The sequence below is a fragment of the Carcharhinus amblyrhynchos genome, chromosome 9, assembly GCF_965287045.1.
Source record: "Carcharhinus amblyrhynchos chromosome 9, sCarAmb.v2.hapA, whole genome shotgun sequence".
In the NCBI taxonomy this organism is placed as follows: Eukaryota; Metazoa; Chordata; class Chondrichthyes; order Carcharhiniformes; family Carcharhinidae; genus Carcharhinus; species Carcharhinus amblyrhynchos.
In genome coordinates this window covers 96632800-96649862 of record NC_137332.1, presented here as the reverse complement: position 1 = coordinate 96649862, position 17063 = coordinate 96632800, and the positions used below count along the sequence as shown (strand labels likewise).

At 40.7% G+C, this 17063-nt stretch overlaps 1 protein-coding gene across 1 annotated transcript; it reads right to left on the bottom strand.

The window, feature by feature from the left end:
- Positions 1-8186: 8186 nt before the first annotated feature.
- Positions 8187-16442, bottom strand: LOC145348635 (FMRFamide receptor-like). Its single transcript, XM_080196801.1, has 2 exons — positions 16328-16442; positions 8187-9088 (listed from the first exon to the last, which is right to left on the bottom strand). Exons 1-2 carry the CDS (start codon positions 16440-16442, stop codon positions 8187-8189), a joined length of 1017 nt encoding a protein of 338 aa, XP_080052927.1.
- Positions 16443-17063: the final 621 nt, after the last annotated feature.

The window sequence follows — 17063 nt, the reverse complement described above, 5'->3', positions numbered from 1 at the left end:
ACATTTTGAGAAACTGTGAATGTTTTGTGGAGCAACGAACTTTTGGAGGGTTGGTGTACGTCCTGGGTTGGATTCGCCGTTAAAAGTGGAGCAGAAAGATTGTTGAAAGATGTCGTTTGGAGAACCTGAACGGGATTGTGGAATGTAAACTGCTAAGACAAATTTTATTTGAGAGAATATTTTGAAGAGTTGTTTTAGGATATAATTTTTCAAATGCCTATAGGACAATTGTTTGGAAGTTATTACGATACTGTGCCCTCGAGAAAAGTATTTTGATGGAAATTTTCTGCAGAATATTTTAAGCAATCCCTGGCACTGCGTCTGATCTGTTTTGGCTGCAGTTGATATCTGATTATTACTGATGTGCTATAATTGACATCTTAAAATAAAAGTGAACTAATAGAGCCTACTGTAGTTTTAGAGTCTCGCTGTGATTGTACAGTAGAGCTTGATTGGGTTACTTGGCACGTCATTTCATACCAATGGAGACTGCAATATTTTTACAGAAAATTTCAGCTTACCATTTCGAATGTTGTTTTTCAATCTGCAGAGCTTCATCATTTCCCGTGTCTGATGTTTGAAGACTGGAAGCTGCTAGAGACAAGGTTTAGTTTTGTTTGTTGTGTGGAAGACGTCTCATTCTCTGAAAATGGCTGTCTGAATGTCTGTCTACAGGTGTTAAATTTGGATATCTGGTATCACTTCAACAGACCTGTTCAATTTTAGTTAGTTCTGAAGAAGCATGTATGCCTATGGGTAATTGATTTTAAATTGGAACAACAGATTCCGAGTTGTTAAGGCTTACACTGTGTGTTAAGTCTTGTAATTGGTAAACGTTATGCTATTTTTTGTAATATTCTCACTCTGTTCTTGAATAAACTTTGAGTTAAATGCTTCCTAGTGGGTCACTTGAATATTAACTGGAGTGAAACAAGTCATGTTCACCAATGCCAATATGACATGTAAAACTTAATAGGAATAAAACACTGCTAGCGAAGTTGAATCTCCTCTCGGGTACTGCTGAATTAAATCAGGAGCTCTACTGTTCGCAGTGTTTCTAAAATTCTATGCAAAAGCATAAGACAAGCACATCCTGACCGATCTTCAGAAATGTGTCAAACTAAAAGATCCATTAAAGCGAGTGGTGATAATTAAGAAAATAAAATGACCTAATGCTTAGCAGAACACATTTGCCTGTGCAAACCAAATGAACAAATCAAGTGGGGAAATGGAATGCGATGGGAACACCAAAAACGTGAAGAGTGGGCGCCTGAAAAACCTGGTGCAAAAGGCTGGTCATTTGCATTAAAATTCCGAATTAGAAAAGCAATTGAATTAAAATTCACAAGCAAATCATGATACAGGGATTGGTTTAAAACGTTTTCTTCGTTGAAATTTATTCCTTAAAATAAAGTGGATTTCCAGAGGTATTATAGTTGAGAAACTTAATTTGGAGGAGGAGAAGGTATGCTGAGAAACGATCATTAAGTTCACAGTATGGCGGATGAAGAAAGATCAGCTGTGCGTGTTTAGTCAATGCAATTATAATTCGTGAACGCTTCATGTATGCTATATTCCTGTAGAGATGGTCGGGCAAGGAAATTATCGAGATGTGCAATCTGTGGACTGCAGACAATAGGGACCATGAATTGCCTATTAGAATTACGGTACAGGAAAGGGTGATAGTGAATAATAGTGACATTTTGAAAACTTTTCAGAAAGAATTCGTTCGTCAGTATGTTCTCGCTCAAACTCAAATCAGGAATTTCCTGCATCTGGTCCGCAAAAAAAACATGGTGAATCGAGTGTTACTGAAAGAAATTGAGTAAACATGATAAATACATCAAAAGATTCGGATAAGTAATGGCAAGGAGCAAAGGACGCTATACTAGAGGTCGCCCACATTGCTCAGAAGTTAACTGAAACAAGGACGAGAAGGGTCAAATGGAAACATCAAATAGAATAAAACAAAATGGGAATCCGGCGACTTTTTATACTCAACTTGAAGGATGAGTAGCTCGGGAAATTAACTGAGTAACATACAAATTTTAGGAAAACCCAGGAAAAGAGGACCAAAATGAAACTCAGTCGTCATACAGAAAGCATGCAACCTGTGGAGAACAGCTCTGTCAGTCCATTCCGGAGTTGGGAAACAAACAGCCTAATTCGTTTTTTTTTCTCTTTTAAGGCACTTTTTTATTGAAATGAGTTGAACTAAGGAACGTCCGTAAGGAAGAGTTAAATGCACAGTTTAGAAATGAAGCAGTGAGAAAAAGGTGCCGAGTTTACCAAAATGCTAATGATTAATACATAGATATGGATAAGGTAGCAATGACGAAAAACGGGGGCGGCTCTGCTGAGCACTGCTGCCTCACAGCGCTGGATCCGGCTTCGATTCCGGCTTGGGTGACTGTCACTGTGTGGAGTTTGTACACTCTCCCTGTGTCTGCATGGGTTTCCTCCGGCTGCTCCTGTTTCCTCCTACAGTCCAAAAATGTGTGGGTTAGGTGGATTGGCCATGCTAAATTGCCATTTGCTGTCATGGGACGAGCTGGGTTAAATGCAAGGGTTATAGCGATCGGGCTTCGGTGGGATGTGGTCGGTGCAGACTCGATAGACCGAATGATCTCCTTCTGCATTGTCGGAGTGTATGATTCTATGGAACATCAACGTGGTATCAAAAGACAATAGGAAGCATTTGTGAGGCGGCCAGTATAACTTGAACACAAATTCCAATGGTGCGACTGCAGGTTAACTAAAATCATTAAGAATGCCTATTGATAGTTCAGTTAAGTGAAAGGTATTTTAATGGGACATTAACGCTTGCCCTCCCAAGCGATCATGGGGAGCTTGAAGAATTCAAGGTGATTCTGATTCGCTGAAACGTTAACCTCCTTTGGACTGGACGCTGTGCTTACTTAATCGAACGGGTTTTGAGTTGATAGCTATCGATAAAGGGGTGGTGTGAACGAATATTGCCTTTCCCAAGAGTACGGAGGTTCCTATTCTTTCCTGACAGAGCCAACATATTTGACTTTCCTCAATGTAACAGTTCAACTGGGCCTATTTTGTTGGCAATTTCACTGTGATTTCAAGTAGTCATTAATATGAATTCCATATCTCGGCTCCACTCCTCACAGTCGCTTTGGAAGTAACTTAATGGAACACTTCGTCAGTTTAAATTATACGTTGTTCCCGTATTGTATCTGAATTAATCGGCGTCTCAATCTGTTATGATTGGACGACATTATCTACAGGAAATTATTAATCTAAATCAGAGTGTGTGGGAATCCACATCTCACCCTTATTAATGTTCATTATACATTTTATTGTAACCAAGTAGTTTGTGTCAGCAGAGAATGCATCTGTTCTCATGCAAGCAAGATTACGTAGAGAGATTAGTTGTTGCTTTAGACGTAATTGTGCAATGATACCCTTAATTCTCTTTCTATCTGACTTTCAACTCATTAAAGGAAAACCAGTGGTTTACTGTATATTCAATAGATCAAGGCTCATTTTCCAGTGATCAACTAGAATGTCATTTTGTTTGTAAAAGCCAGATAGCTGTTATAAGTTTAAATATTTTAATTATGTTCAGATGAAGTCCGGCATTCACATTTTTAAACAATTGCTAAAAAAAAAACAAGAGCTGCAATTGCTGAGTGCGTTACAGTTCAGTTTTCTTGGGGCACACTTCGACAGTTCAATGACGATTCACTCTGATTGCGCTGTGTTGTAGGCCGAGACGGGGAAATGGTCGAATTATGCAATTGAAGGAAAATTTCTCATATCTATATATTCTTACAGAAAGCCACAATTATTCCAGAATTAGTAATTAATTAAAGTTGAGGTGACAGCTTGAAAAAGATTCGTTTAATTGACGAAGTATAGAGTCATAGAAGCCTACGGTGCAGAAAGAGCATTCGATCCATTGAGTGCACCGACTTTCTGAAAGAGAAAATTTGTGTGGCTAATCCAGCTAACCTGCACATCTTTCCAATATGGGAAGAATCCGGAGCATCTGAAGGAAATCAGTGTAGGAAAAGGGAGAGCGCCCAATCTCCGCACCGTCACCGAAAGCGAAAATCGCACCTGGGCCTCTGTGGCTGTGAGGCAATAGTGCTAATCGTTGTGCAACCGGTTCACAACAAACGTTCTGCTAAGAAAAAGTCACAGGATGTTGTAAGAAGTAATGTAAAAGTGTAAACATTTATTTTAGTGTTAACTTAAGAAGGATTGGCTCTTCTTTCCAGGAACCATTATTCTTGGTTCAATAACACACATGTCCATTTTCGGAACGCAAATCGGCGTACTACAAAAAAAAATCATCTCAAAAATAAATTTTACACCTTCAGTATTCTTGAAAAGTGCATCGAATGCAAATGAAATATTCGTGACATTATCAGCATAAATATTCATCGTGGACCGTAATTGTCCTTTCGATATTTATTTGTTTCATTTACTTCAGCTTATTCCGTGCATCCCCAGGGAAATATTGTCAACTTTCGCCTTAAATCAAAAACTGACTGGACGATATCTATAGCCCTACAATAATCAAGTCTCAGTGCTGAAGTATATGAGGAGTTCCTTGTTCTGTTTTTGAAAAAAAGCTAAGAATGAGACAAGTAGGGATGTTAACTGACATCAACCATTGCTTTCTGTCCATTGCAAGTTGTGAGGGCTTTTTGTTTAGAAGTAGGTGTGGAACATAAACGGTAACCTGGTCTGATACCTGCTTTTATAAATGGAGTGAAGAAATACAACATTTGACATTGCAAACACCATCATTACATATTCGGTCTTTTTACAGTGATTGTCGTTATATGAGTGGTGTGAGGAAGGGTTAGGCATAATCACTGCTGTTTTGCAGGGGTCACGTTGCAAAAATTCTAATCCGGCATCAAAACCAGTTCCTTATTTAGTCAACGAGCATTCCGTTGGTCAGGTTAGTGTCACATCAATTCCATGTGCAAGACATTGATGCTGAAAATGAACATGAACTTATGACGATCTTTAAAATGATCGATACAATTCGGAAGTCGATTTATAAAACAAGGACTACGAGGTAACAAGGAAGTCAGATAAAGGACAACCAGTGACGTGAGTTATTTAGATTTCCAGGAAGCCTTTGCCGAGGTGCCGCATAGAAGACTCTTAAATGAGTTAAGTGTCCATGGTGTTATGGGCGAGATCCTGGTACGGAGAGAGAATTGGCTGACCGGCTGAAGGCAGGGAGGGGGATAAAGGGGTATTTTGTCAGGATGACAACAGGTGACTCGTGGTGTGCCTAAGGGGTCTGTGTTGGGGCCACACATTTTCAGAACATAAATTAACGATTTGAAGAAGGAACTGAAGGCTCTGTTGCTAAATTTGTAATTATACAAAGATGCGTAGAGGGACCGGTGGTATTGAGGACACAGGAAGCTACTGAAGGAGTTGGACAGGTTAGGAGAGTGGGCAAAGAAGTGGCAGATGGAATACAATGCGGAAAAATATGAGATTATGCGCTTTGGAAGGAGGAATCGAAGCATAGGCTATTTTCTAAAGGGGGAAATGCTTAGGAAATCAGAAACGCAAAGCGACTTGGGACTCATTGTTCAAGGGTCTCTCATGTTACCGTCCAGGTTCAGTCAGCAGTTAGGAATGCAAATGCAATGTCACCATTCATGCCGAGAGGGCTAGAACGAAAGAGCAGAGATGCACTTCTGAGGCTGTATAAGTCTCCGGTTAAAAGTCATTTGGAGTATAGTGAACAAAGTAGACGAAGGTAGAGCAGTTGATGTCGAACACATGGATTTTAGTAAGGTGTTTGATAAGATTCCCCATGGTGGACTCATGAAGAAAGTAAGGAGTTGTGGGATAGAAGGAAATTTGGCCGATTTGATAAGTAACTGGCTGTCTCATAGAAGACAGAGGGTGATGGTGGAAGACAAATTTTCAGGCTGGAGGTCGGTTACCAGCGGTGTACCACAGTGCTCAGAGCTGGATCCTCTTCTATTTGTGATTTTTAGTAATGACTCAGAATCGGGGGCTAAAAGGTGGGTTAGTAAATTTGCTGACGACAGCAAGATTGGTGGAGTAGTGGATGAGGTGGAGGGCACTTGTAAGCTGCAAAGAGACATTGATTGGAGGCAGAGCTGGGCCGAAAAGTGGCAGATGGAATTTGAACCTGATAAGTGTGAGGTGATTCATTTTGGTGGGACAAACTTGAACGGAGATCACAGGGTTAACGGTAGTGTTCTAAGGAATGTGGAGGAAGAGAGAGATCTTTGGGTTCATATCTAAACATCTCTGAAGGTTGCCACTCAAGTGGATAGGGCTGTGAAGAAGTCTGACAGTGTGTTGGCGTTGTCTAACTGGGGGTGTGACTTTAAGAGCTGTGGGGTTATGCTGCAACTATACCGGACCTTGGTGAGACCACATTTGGAATATTGTGTTCAGTTCTGGTCACCTCACTATAAGAAGGATGTGGAAACATTGGAGAGAGTGCAGAGGAGATGCCTGGTTTGGAGAGTAGGTCTTATGAGGAAATGTTAGGGGAGCTGGGGCCTTTCTCTTTAGAGCGGAGGAGAATGAGAGGCGACTTAATAGAGGTTTATACGACGTTGAGGGGGATTTATAGAGTGACGTGCAGAGACTATTTCTTCGGGTGGATGTAGCTGTTACTAGGAGGCATAACAATGTAGGAAGGATGTCCAAGGTAAATTCTTCACTCAGAGAGTGGTCAGGGTGTGGAATAGATTGCCTGCTGTGATAGTACATCGGCTACTTTAGGAACTTTCAAGCAGTAATTGGATAGGCACATGGAACACACCAGAATGACAGTGAGTGGGATAGCTTCATTTTGGTTTAGGACATAGCTCGGCACAACATTGAGGGCCGAAGGGCCTGTACTGTGCGGTACTGTTGTAAGTTTCTATGTAATTTTAGGGCTCATATCTAAGGACGTATGTGCTGTCCTTAGAAAGGGTCCCGAGGAGATTCACAAGAATGAAGTTTTTGTCGTATGAGGAATGGTTGAGGACTCTGGATCTGTAGTCGTTGGAGTTTAGAAGGATGAGGGGGGATCTTATTGAAACTTACAGGATACTGCGAAACCTCAATAAAGTGGATTTGGAGAGGGTGTTCCCATTAGTAGGAAAAGGTAGAACCAACCTCAGGCTAAAGGGACGATTCTTTAAAACAGAGATGAGGAGGAATTTCTTCAGCCAAGGAGTGGTGGATCTGTGGAACTCTTTCCTGCAGAAAGCTGTGGAGGCCAGGTCATTCAGTGCGTTTAAGACAAACGTGTTCTTGATTAATAAAGGGATCAGGGTTTATGGGAAAAAGGCAAGAGAACGGAGATGAGAAAACTATCAGCCATGATTCAAGGGTGGAGGATACTTGATGGGCCGAGTGGTCTAATTCTGCTCCTAGGTCTTATGGTCGTATGAAAAGTAAAGATTTTTTTTCATATGTCGAATCAAAGCTGAGAGATTATAACATTTCTTCTGACGTGTTTTTTTTCCTGTTTTTTGATAGTGTAAGTACTGAGAAGGTACTTGACAGACGGTGTTAGAATTAGCAACTGTGGAGCCAGTGGAAATGCCAAATGAAAGTATTCAGTACTAGGAGAACTAAAAAGAGGGGTTAAGATAAGTGGTTGAGACATATAAATGTGATCATAATATGAGCCATCACATTTATCTACTGAATTTTTAGTAACTGAAAATCATATGGGACGTCGCTGAGCCACTAAATTTATATACATCAAAAGTAAGCTTGTAGAGCATCTGTGAAAGTGCACCATTTATGCAATTGTTGAAAGACTAAGATGAGTTAGGTTGAATTGGCCAGCTCTGAGGTAGGTGAACAAAACTAATAATTTAGCCGCATGAAGTGATTGGACATTCACACTTTATGTGTTCTGATCATCTATCGTCCAAGTGACAATTGAATTGTTGCTGCACATTTCGGAAAGGATTGCATAAAATGTAATTCCAATGAAATGTCCAAAACATCTATGAAAATAAAGGGTCATTACTCAAACATCGATCCCAATCTGGCAGGAGATGTTTGCAATTTCATTGGCTTCATTCTCAAAATATTATTGCTTGTGTAATAAAATTGCTGCAAAAGTTGGGCTACAAATGTGGCATTGCTGTTGTGGAATCAATGTGACATTCCCACAATGACAATCAATTGTTTTAGTTTCTAATTATTTGAATAACCGAAGATACTGGGTATTTAACTGCATTCAGGAATTGATCTCTGAACTTGGATTGTGTCACACCATAAATGAATGTGTTTGTGCAGCAACTTAAACTTAACAGCATAATTCCCACTTGCTGGAAAATATATAATGAGTCTGTATATTCTTCTGGATTTGTTCCTGTAATGTTATAATAAATGAAATGTAGCACGTATGTCAACCATAGGAGTAGAAAACTGCCAGATATGCTGAATAGTAAAACCATTGACTTCTTTCGATTCTCCAACTCTGCATCAACACGTTTATCGCCATGAGCCCGACACTTTAGTCCCTTACGTACTCGACTTGCTATTAAAATATGCCTGACTGTTAAGGTATTAAGTAATAAAATTAAAGCAAAAGGGAGCGCTGGATTTAAAATTGTGTCAAGCCAGTCAAATCCTATCCATCCGGGATCAGTGTAATAGACTGGCTTTGAGTGACAGAACCACGGCACATTATCAATTATCACTGCAGGTTCAAATGTAAAATAGAAGGGAATATTTTGAAAACACAATAAAATGCATGTTGTTGCTAAAACCAAGGTTGCAACTTTCTCTGTGCAATATTTGGTCTTCAGTTTTTGGCAACAAATTGCAACAAATCGATCGAATGTAAAGGTAACAGTGAACCAGACAGAACAGTCTCTGGCTGCACATGTCATTGCATATATTGTACTGCACACAGGAGTTATGTCAAGAAAAGAACCTGGAAAATAATAAAAGCTGATCCGCCAAAGTATGACATCAGTGATTATGACCAGTAGATCCGCTGCTGCCATATCCACTAAGTAACGAGTAGTGCAGGTCGAGAGTCCACACTTTGCACGAGACAGGATCACAATCGCAACTAAATTAACTGTAAAACAGAGAAGAGGAATACAGAAAAAAGTGCTGATCAAAAGGAGTCTGTGCCTGAACCATTGTTAAGGTTTGAGGATAATATTACTAGCATAGACACACTGGAAGCAGAACACGGTGAAAATCCCGTTGAAAATCTCAGGTAAAGGTGAATTCAAGAACCCTTCAGCTGGCCAGGTCAATAAATTCCTCTGGGGCTCATTCGGCTTTCAAAGAATTGCAAGGCATTTCATAGAATAACAGTTTGGGGGCAATGATAGAAACACAGGAAATCTGGGAAGGGAGGGAAAATAACAATGAGGAAATGAAGGACAAGTTGATGAGATCAACGAGTTATTATCAAAACGATTAAGTCAAAGTTTAATGGCCACTCTCAAGTAACACTGAAAGTATCAATTGGTGGTATAATTCGTTTGAGAAAAATAATGAGGACTCAGGGCAGCATGTTTAATTTGGAATCAGGAAAGAGACACAAATGTAGCAAGAATGTGATTGGAAACATTTATTTTCCTCTGCAGAGTGCGCTAATCAAACAGCCCTGTGCAAATAAACTTTTCCGGACGCGTGACATCAAGACAGCATTGGGCCGAGCCTAGCATTAAGGAGCCCAAGCAAAATTGGAGTCAACGGGAAAGGGCGGCAAGAACTCCATTGATTGGAATCATACCCGGCTTAAAAGACAATGATTGTGATAATTGAGTTCAATCACCTCAACTGTTGAACATGACTGCATGGGTTCTATAGGGGAGTGTCCTAGGTTCAACCAACAAAGTCTGCTTCACAAATGTTCACCCTTCCATCAATGTGGGTATTTTCGCTGATGAATGCACACTGTCCAGTGTGATTCACGACTTCTCAGATACTGAAGCAGACCATGTCCAAATGCACCAATATCCGGACTTGGGATGACAAGTAACACGCACGCCACAAATGTGCCATGCAATAATGGACAACCACAAGAAGAAATCTGACTATCGCTTCTTGACTTTTCATATCGCTACCATGGTCAAATACCCACTTTTAATATCGTACAGGTTACCAATGTCCAGAAAATGAACTAGAGCAAGTATGTAAATCCTCTGACTTCCACAGTAAGTAAAATGTTTTGTATCCTACGCGACTAACTTACACCTGACTACCTGACGACTGTCGGCTATCTACAATGCTTAAGTCAGGAGTCTAATGAAACAGTCTTTACTATTTTAGTCGGATCAGTGTGGCTCCAAGAAATCTCAACAAGCTTGACAACAAAACCCAACATTGGAACATCTGGATAACAAACACACTTCGGACTCAATTTATAGACCACAGCTCAATATTCAACTCCATTATTCCTGCAAAACTCACCTCCAAACTCTGTCGCCTAGGGCTCAGTTCCTTCATCTCCGACTGGAGCCTAGACTTCCTAACTCACAGTTTGCAATTAGTATGGATCGGCAACAATACATCCTCCACGATTATCCTCAACATCAGTGACTCGCAAGGCTGTGTCCTCAGCCCCTTATTATAATCCTTAAAATCATAAGACTGTGTGGCTAAATTTCCCTCCAATTCGATCTTCAAGTTTGCTGATGACACTACCACAGTTGGTCTGACCTCAAAGAATGAAGGTTTCGAGTACGGGAAAGAGGGAGATTCTGGTGAATTTGTGCGAAGACAAGAATATTTCCCTCATTATCAGTAGAACGAAGGAGATAGTCATGGACTTCAGGAAGCTTAGTGGAGTGCATATCCCTGTACACATCAACGGGAACAAAGTGAAACAGTGGACAGCTACAGGTTTCGAGTTGTCCAGATCATCAACGAGCTGTCCTTGTCCCTTCATTCTGAGGCTACATTTTAAAAAACCCACTAACGCATGTACTTTCTCATAAATGTAAGGAAATTCGACATCTGCGCTTTGACTGTCGCCAACTTCTACAGAACCACTGTGGGAAGCATCCTTTTCTGGATGCACCACAGCTTGGAATGGCTCCTGTTCTGACTAAGACCACAATATACTACAAAGTGCCGTGAATGAAGACCAGCCTATCGTGCAAATCATCCTCTCACCCAATGATCCTGTCTACACGTCCATGTGCCTCAGAAAAGCAAGCAGCATATCAAGGAAGCCATACGCCCTGGACAAACTCTCTTCCAATATCTTTCATTAGGAAAATGCTACAAAATTCTGAGATCACGTACAAGCCGATTCAAGATCAGCTTCTTCCCTGCTTGCATCAGATTTTTCACAGGAACCACCTTTTATGGATCCAGAGGTGGATCCAGAGGTGGATCCTCTAGGATCCACCTCTGGATCCTAGCCATGAATTTAGCATTACATTTTGCACCCTCACTTTTCCTACTCTATAAACAGTATGTCTTGTCTGCATAGCGTGCAAGAAACGACATTTTCTCTGCATACTAACACATATGATAATAATAAATTAAATAAAATCAATTTCCTTCCACGAATACTCTATGCGTCCTCCACCAGTGAATAGTAGTAATCTTATTTACAACAACAAGATGAATTGCATAAACCTACCAAGGCTCCATGACAACACCAATTAAACGCACATCACTTTTCTACTCGAAGGACAAGAGCAGCAATTCTCCTATCTGGAGCTTCACTTGCAAGGCCCCCATCGTCCTGACTTGGAAACTTATTGCCCGTCGTTCATTGTCACTCGGTCAACATCCTAGATCTCCCTCCCTAAAAACACTTCTCCTATAGCTACAAAAAGACAGCTCAACTCCTCCTTTTCAAGGGTAAAAGACTATGGGCACTTAATGTTGCTCAAGCCAGTGACACCCACATACCATAATTGAATTAAAAATCAAGCCCACTTCGAAATTCATTTCTTATTGGCTTTTCTGCAGTTATTCACTGTTCTTATCTCGTGACGTAGGAGAAAAACGTAGTCTGGTGATAATTGCTATTCAGAAAACGTTCATGGAATGGGTTCATCTTCCGTGAAACGTCGAAAAATGTTAACATATATATAAAGAGTGCGAACGCGGGTGTCAGGTTGTAAGGTTCGATAGAATATGCGGAACATCAAAGGATGACTTTCCGATTAACATGGAGGGAAAGTCAAGTGTGCCAGCAAAAGCGGACACAATATCAAACAGAGAGTTGGAGTATTCTTTGGCGAAATAAAAAGGAAAATAGTTAACATAGTGAGCTATAGAAAATAATGCACAAATTGTGCCTGGAGAACTGATAATGGAAAAGAAGATGTATGAGAATGTTAAGTTATTTCTCCGGGTGGGAAGAATAAAAGCTAAATATTATTTAAGTGTGTAAATACTGCAGAACGCTGAAGCACAGTTGGATCTGAGAGCCATCCTGCATAACCTATAATAGTTAGCATGCATTTTCTGCAGATAACAGGGAAGACATGGAACGTAGGGATTATTTTCAAACGGAAATAATACGAACAACAGAGAAGTCTGGTGAAAACTGTTCAAGTGACTAATTGTACCATACTTGGAAATTATGAACACTTTTGTTCCACTTTTCGAATGAAAAATAAATTGGCATTGGAATGAGTCCAGAGAAGTTTCACAAGGTAGATCATGGCTTTGGAAGGATTTTCTTAGGAGGAGAGTTTGTGTAGTTTATGCATCTACTCATTAGCGTTTAGAAACATGAGTTCCGATCATTATTATAGATATTGGCAGAAGATCAGCAGTATAGATGTTCAGAGGTTGATTCCTCTTTTCGAGATTCTACAAGCAGAGGGCATCGTCTGAGATCAAGGGGTTGAAAATTGAAAGCAGACATGAAGAGGAATTTCTTCCCTCAGAGGGTAGTAAGTCTATGGAATTTATTCCCGTTGAGGGCTGTACAGGCTGGGTAATAATTAATCATATTCAAGGCGGAGATCGAGCCTCTTTTAATCAGTTAGTAAACCGGAGGTCAAGGGGTTAAGGTGGAACGTAGAGCTCATAGACTCGCTGAGTCCAGAATGTGGTGAATTGGTCTATCGATTCAGCACTGGCTCTCTGTAAGAGTGTTCCACGCAAACCCTCCCACTCAACGCTCTGACAATTACCACGGAGAATCCACCAAAGTTACATATCCTTTGATATTAAGGGGCAATTTGCCAGAATACCCAGAAGAAACCCAGGCAAACACGAGCAGGACTTGCAAACCCACACATGCAACCACACAAGGCCAGATTGAACCTTTGTCCGAGATGTTGCCATGCTGCAGTGCTCACCACTGTGCAATCGTGTCACCCGAGTTGAGGAATGTGACATCAGATCACTCTTAATCTCACTGCATTGAAGGAAAAGTGGTAGGGCTGAATGTCTTCTTTCTCCTCCCATGTCGTTTGATTCAATAAAGGTGTTGCATGATTTCAATAGACATTTGTTTTGCAATCACTATAGAGGATGCAAGTGATACAGTGAAAGCAGCATCAAACTTGACAATGAATGGCAGGGACGAGCTCATCAGAATTGCAATCACTATGGAATAAGTACTAAACTTTTTTTTTGGAAAGGGGGGCTAACAGGTGTCCATGACCTGAAGGCTCAATCCTAATTTAGTAACCTGGGTGCAACTTGAAAATATTGCAGCACTGATTTTAAATGTTATATATACCCACCCCCCTCCCAGGTTCCGGGATGTTTTAATTACACTGGAAGTGAGCAAATTTAAATATGTTATTCAAAAACGGGTGGATTCAGGAATCAGGGAAATGCGGAGAAATTAGCTTCAGAGCAGTCATGATGAAAATGTTGGCATCTGTTTTTAAATAAGTTATATCAGGACACTCGGTTATGCTCAAGGTAATTAGACAGAATTAACATGGTTGTGAAAGACAAATCACATTGAACCACATTGTTTGTGTTATTTGAGGGAGAAGGATGTATTGTGGGCATGGGAAACCAGCGCATGTGTTGTACTTTGATTTCGTGAAGATATTTGATAAGCGTTGCATCAACGTTTATTGTGGAAATTAAGTGTTCATGTTGTTAATCAGATTTCATTGAGTGATTAACGCTTTCAAATGTGCAAGTTGTAAAGTCGTACACCACATCGATCAGAACCCATATATTTACAGTTGGTATCAATTGCTTGAAACAGGGATTAAAGCGACTTCTGCCAAATTTGCTATGACACTCAAATGGGCAGGAAATAAATTGTGAACGGACTTAAGGACGCTAGAAAAATGTTTACATAGGTTATTTGGATAAATAGGGCAAGCATCTTGAACATTATAATGCGTAATGTGAAAAAATATTTATTTGTTCATTTTCACATGAAGAATATGGAAAAAAAACATATTATCTAAATGTTGACAAAGTGCCGAGCTCTGAGATGCACACTGATGTGTATAATCAGAGCCATGAGTCACAAAAGGCAAGTGCGCAAATGCATTCTGATAGGTTAGTTAGACAATTCGTGGAATGTATTCATTTATCCCGAGTAACCCTGGGAACAATAGAAAGAAGATTATACTTCAATTGGACACTATTAACGAGACAACATTTGCAGGAATCTATTGCAGGTTGGCCAAATATTTATGGAAGGGCGCGTTGGAAGCAATTCAGAAAAAGTAATATTTGTTAGAGTGAGTTTTCTTATGGGGAAATGATGGACCGTTAAGACTGAGATCCGCTAAAGCGTAAAAAATAACGACGTGACTTCATTGAAACTAATAAGATCCAAAGGTGGCTTGACCTTGTGGATGTGGAGCGGGTTTGTCCTCTGATGGGGCATTTTTGAACAATGTTTCCGACTGTAAAATTGTTGTTGGGCATTGAAAACGGAGATACGACTTCTCTGTCACTCAGAATACCGTGAGTCTTTGAAAGTTTCTTCTTCAAAGGTTGATAAGCAAGGTCGTGTAACATTAATGAGTTAGGCCAGTTGTAAATTTCAGATTATTACCAGAATCCACATCATCTAATAAAATGGTGGGGCAGGATGAACGGCTAAATAACCTTCTCATGCTCACCGAATACATGAGCGTGACATATGAAACTTCACTAACTTTTGGAAATCTTGAGTCATAGGAACATCACGAATACAGTACAACATTGGAAAAATCTTAAGAAAATTAATATTCATCAAATTGCAATTTACTTTTAATCAAATTACTGCGCTCTGTATTATTTTGTTGGAAGAATATTGAAATGGATTTTGCAGCCCTACATTGGGCGTATTGCTTGTTGAAACATCGTAAATTGCTAAATATGGAAAGTCTGCCACATTCCCACACCTGTCCGCCTCTAACACAGTTATACACGTTTCCGGTATGGGTACAGGTGCGTGCGGGCTTTGGTATTATAGCAAGACTGCAAATCAAAATTAACAAGTATTAGCCAAATGTTGCTAAAAGAGATTCGGTAGGGAGTCACGTGTTTCGCGCATGTTGATGCAACTGGATGGGCCAAAGGACATCTTCTGACTGCGTGATTCTATGACTGTGTGATTCTATTCAAGACCTTGTGATCAGGCTAACTGACGAAAATAATAGTTTACATGTGGCAGTACTGTTCTTGTGTTCAGTTGGGAATATTAGGCAGACAGCCTTCTTCAAAAGCGTGAAGGAAAGGGAAAACCATTGGAGGATGCCCAGTGCACGTCCAGGGAATAATCTGTTTTCTGTGCCTGCTTTCCAGTAAACCGACCCAGCCATTTTAAGTGCCACATATTTTCCCTGATGCTACAGCATCTAAAATCGTAGAACAACCTGGGCCCGGAACCCAAGGGTATCACTAGCTCTTGGCTTGTTTGCAGTACCAGCATTGCACCAGATTATTTTTTGAAATCCATTTAAGGTATGTGTACGTCTTTGGCTAAGACAAAGTATAATGACCATCCCTCGTTGTCCTTGAAAAGCAGGTGCTGAACTGACGTCCTTGACTGCAACAGTCGCTGAAGAGTAGGTTGATCCATGCTGCCTTTAGGGAGGGTTTTCCAGGATTTTGACCCAGCCACTCTGAAGAACAGCGATAGGTTTCCAAATCAGGACGGTGAGTTGCTTGGGGGAAACAACTAGGTGGCGTTCTTCCCAAGCTTCCTCTGCCGTTTTCCTTTGAAATGCTAACGATCCTGGGTTTGGAAAGTGTTGCTTACGGATCCTTCATGAGTTCCTGGAATGTATTTTGTAGATGGTATGCACTGCTGCTATTGTTCTGGCGCTGCCGTGGGCACTCAAATCATTTGCCAGCTCTGGAAGGTGGGGTTTCTGCTCAATGAGGGTCTAAATCCCAACTCTCGCGTTGGTTTTCTTACCTGAAGTGCGGTATTGCTCTATTGGTCCTGCGCTTAACATGTTTTGTTCATACCTGGCATTTCTCCAGAATTTGGCAACACACGCTCCTCCAGACATCATCCCACCCGCCGCCATTCGCAACCGCCACACCCCCACAGTCCGCTTGCGGTCTACCGAGCCGCCAACAGCACGGATTCAATGAAGGGTTTCTAAATATATCTTGGAAAATTTAAGTCTGTATGGAAAATTTCCAGCGTGCGGAATCACAACTCACTTTCCCAGGGGAACAAGAAGAAAAATGAAAACATTAAAATGCAAATTGATCCGGTTGAATTCTTTGCGATTTAAAACCAAACGTAATAATGCTATATGAGTTTCAAACGAATTGTTGTTCAGCATATCCACATGTGTCTGATACAAAAGAAGCAGGACGCATAGAAAACCGCCCAATTACCTTCCGATCAGCCTACTCACGATCATGTGTTAAGTGATGGAAGAAGGCATTAACGTAGATATGAAGCGGCATGTATTAGCAGTGACCTTCTCATTGATGCTCAGTTGGTCTTCCAACTTAACTCCTGACCTCATTGCACGCTCATTTCAAACGTGGACTAAAAAGTTGAAATAAAGACTTGAGGTGAGGGTTCTTGTCCTTGAAATGAAGGCAGCATGTGAGACCCGGTGTGAAATCAAGAGCCCAAGCAGAACTGGAGTCAGTGATAATCAAGGTGAACCCCATCCGTTAGTGGCAGTCAT